General features: G+C 43.6%; 1 protein-coding gene across 1 annotated transcript; it reads right to left on the reverse strand.

Moving 5' to 3' along the window:
• Nucleotides 1-1,521: 1,521 nt before the first annotated feature.
• Nucleotides 1,522-2,073, reverse strand: LOC149264502 (uncharacterized). The gene has a single exon (XM_089399223.1). It carries the CDS (start codon nucleotides 2,071-2,073, stop codon nucleotides 1,522-1,524), a length of 552 nt encoding a protein of 183 aa, XP_089255349.1.
• Between the last annotated feature and the right edge of the window lie 1,085 nt (nucleotides 2,074-3,158).

A 3,158-nucleotide genomic window follows, 5' to 3' on the forward strand; every position in this document is an offset into this window, starting at 1 on the left:
CTAATCGCTGCTTCTTTGGATAGGAAGTCAGCAGCGATGTTCCACTCCCTGTAAATATGATGACAAATGAAAGAGTCAAAATGTGAGACAAGTCTATGAATCTCATCCAGAATGTGCTTCAATGTGTAAGCAAAGCATGAATATTTTTTGTTGATCCAGTTTATAACTAGTTTTGAGTCACCATATAGTTGTAGGTTTGAGCAATGTTTGTGTAAAGCAAAATTAATAAGGTTTTTTGCAGTAACAAGCTCGACATAATTTTTGGTTCCCCTGCCTAAACCCATTTAATTTTGTAGGAGTCGGATTTAGATATATGCAAGATCGCTCCATTGCCATAGTCCACCTCCTGAGCTGAACCATCGAAAAATGCCCAAGGAATGGATTTGTTGATGACCTTTGTCTTAATGTTCCTTCGCTAGTTTTTTGGGTCTCTTTAGGGATCAAGTGGTATTCTGCTATTATTCTATTTTGAATGGAGGGCCAGTGAGGTGGCTTCTGCAGAAATATAATATGGTTCCTTGCTATCCATAACTCCCAACTGATTAGCAAGGGTATGTTCCTTTCCTTTCCAGAGGAGTCCTTCCACCAATTATTCCAAGCCTCCTTGATTGTTGTTTCATGCCATCTATTCCAAATGGAGAGTGTTGCAAGGATACCATTCCATAGTTCTTCCACAGTTCGACAACCCAGAAAAAGGTGTTCTGTATCTTCGTTGTTGCTCTTACAAAGATGGCACCAGAACAGTCTGGCGAAATATCATTTAATGAGGTTTGCCCCTGTCAGAACCTTGTTGTTCAAGATTGACCACAGAAGTAGCTTTGTTCTTGGAGCTGCTTTGAGTTTCGATATAAGGTTCAACCATGTCTCGGCGTCTGGCGGCTTGAGGGGATCCATAAGGACCAGATATCCAGTGTTGGGAGCATAGTGACCATTCTTAGCGAAGGTCCATATGAGTTCATCTTCCTCTTCAGTTATTCTGATATGGGCCTCCATTAACGCTGAGATAAAATACCTCCATTCTTGCTGCCAATGCAGGGGAAGGTTTAGGGCTACTCCTGTTTTCCAGGCCTGCTATGCCAGTGAGGAACGCTCATTGTCTGCAATATGACTGAGGTGGGTTATCCCCTGATCTGCTAAGTGGAGTCTCATGTCCTCAGGGAGTTTGTGTGCATTACCACAGCCCACCCATGGGTCTTCCCTAATGCGTACTAGGGATCCTAATCAAATTCTCCAAGTCAAACCATTTCTTATTAGGTCCATGGCTTTAGTTACTACTTTCCAGATGATGGATATATTCCCATTAGTTTGATGACCATGGCGAATCCATTCCAGAGGATTTGAGGGGGTGATATATTTTGAAGTGACCACCTTCGTCCAAAGACTAACGTTGTTGAGAAGCTGCCATCCCAATTTGGCTGCTAGAGCTTTGGAGAAGGTGTCCAATCTCTTGATCCCCCAACCCCCCCAATGTTTAGGCAGCGCTAGGGTCTCCCATCTTGTCCAAGCAAAAATTCTCCCTATCTAATTCCCCTTCCACAGAAACCGGCAACATATTTTCTGCAGCCTGTCCAAGATGCCCCTGGGAATCCAAGCTAAGGTCATCCAATAGACAAGAGTTGCTTCTAGAACCACTTTGATCAATATCAACCTGCCTGCTCTGGAGAGGTACTTATGGTACCAAATGTTTAGACGCTTTTCCACCTTTGAGATAAGCCAAATCCAGTCTGCAATTTTATAGCCAAAAGGCTTCAGACGGTACCCCAGATATCTCAGACCATCTTCAAAGGGGTAGGTAACAAAGGGGAATCTCTTGAGCGCAAACTGTAATTCATTTTGGGCGCATCCGTAAGCAGACAAAGTGGATTTGGATTCATTCAGTACCATTCTGGTGGCCTTTTGGAAGGTGCCCATGACTTGGTGGAGAGCAGTGAGGTCTCCCAGACTGCCATTGAGAAAGATGAGGACATCATCCATGAATAACAAATGAGTCAAGAATACTGTATCAGTGATTTTGATGCCCTTAAGTCTCCCTTGTCTGTGTTCTTCATGTATAAATCTGCTAAGGCCCTCCATGACGAGGAGAAACAGTAGAGGGGACAGGGGGCATCCTTGTCTGAGTCCCCTTTCAGCATGAAAGAGAGGGGAGGCCGATCCATTTATTAGAACACTATAGGGAACATCAGTTATGTAGCTCATAATCCACTTGATGAAAGTAAAAGGGAAACCTATTTGAGTTAATAGCATTCGGAGGTAGAGCCAGTTGACTCTATCAAAGGCTTTTGAAAGGTCAATCTTCAGTATCATTCCTTTGATTTTCCGGTACTGGACAGAATGGAGGAGTTCCTGGGTTGTGTCAATCGCCTCATGTATTTGTCTATTGTGCAGGAAGGAAAATTTCTCTTGGGAGATGTGGAGGGAAAGGATTGGATTTATGCGGTTGGATGTAATTTTGGCAATAATTTTGTAAATGCAGTTACATAGAGATATGGGTCTAAAGCCATCAAAGGAGGAGGGCTTGTTAGATTTAGGGATGAGAGCAATGAAAGTGGATTTTAGGCTTCCCGGAATTCTCCCTCTCCTTCTGTTGTCCTCGATGATTTGCAGGAGGTCCAAACCTAACACCTCAAAAAAGGCAGTATATAATTCTATAGTCCAGCCATCTGGCCCGGGCTCTTTTCTTTCTTTAGCATCTTTAAAGTATCTTCCAGCTCTCTCATAGATACTTCTCTCTCTAGCTCCTGATCAACAAAACCAGGGAAAAGCTAAACGGTCTGCATCACTTCAGCAAGGGTAGCATAGGGAGGAGTTTTATATATGTTTTGGAAGTGTGAGCATGCTAGAGTAGCCAACTCTCTAAAGGACTGAACTGACCTCCCCTCTGTATCCTTGAGCTCCCAGATAGTGTTGATGGCCTTCCTACCATTCGCATGTTTGTGGAAGAATTTGGTATTGTCATCTCCCTCTTTTAGCCAGATAGCCCTGCTTCGGAGCTGCCAACTCGCTTCTCTATTCCTCAGTATTTGGGTTCTCTTTTGAAGCGAAGCAGAGTATATGTCCTTTTGTTCTTGAGACCTCATGACTCCTCCTGAGCCCTCCTCAAACGAAGAAATGGCCTTTTACGCCTCCTTGAGTGTTAATTCTTCTGCCTCCTTTTTCCT

Source organism: Pinus tabuliformis, chromosome 6 (genome assembly GCF_031772625.1).
Source record: "Pinus tabuliformis cultivar Carrire ecotype Pingquan chromosome 6, CPIR1, whole genome shotgun sequence".
NCBI lineage: Eukaryota > Viridiplantae > Streptophyta > Pinopsida > Pinales > Pinaceae > Pinus > Pinus tabuliformis.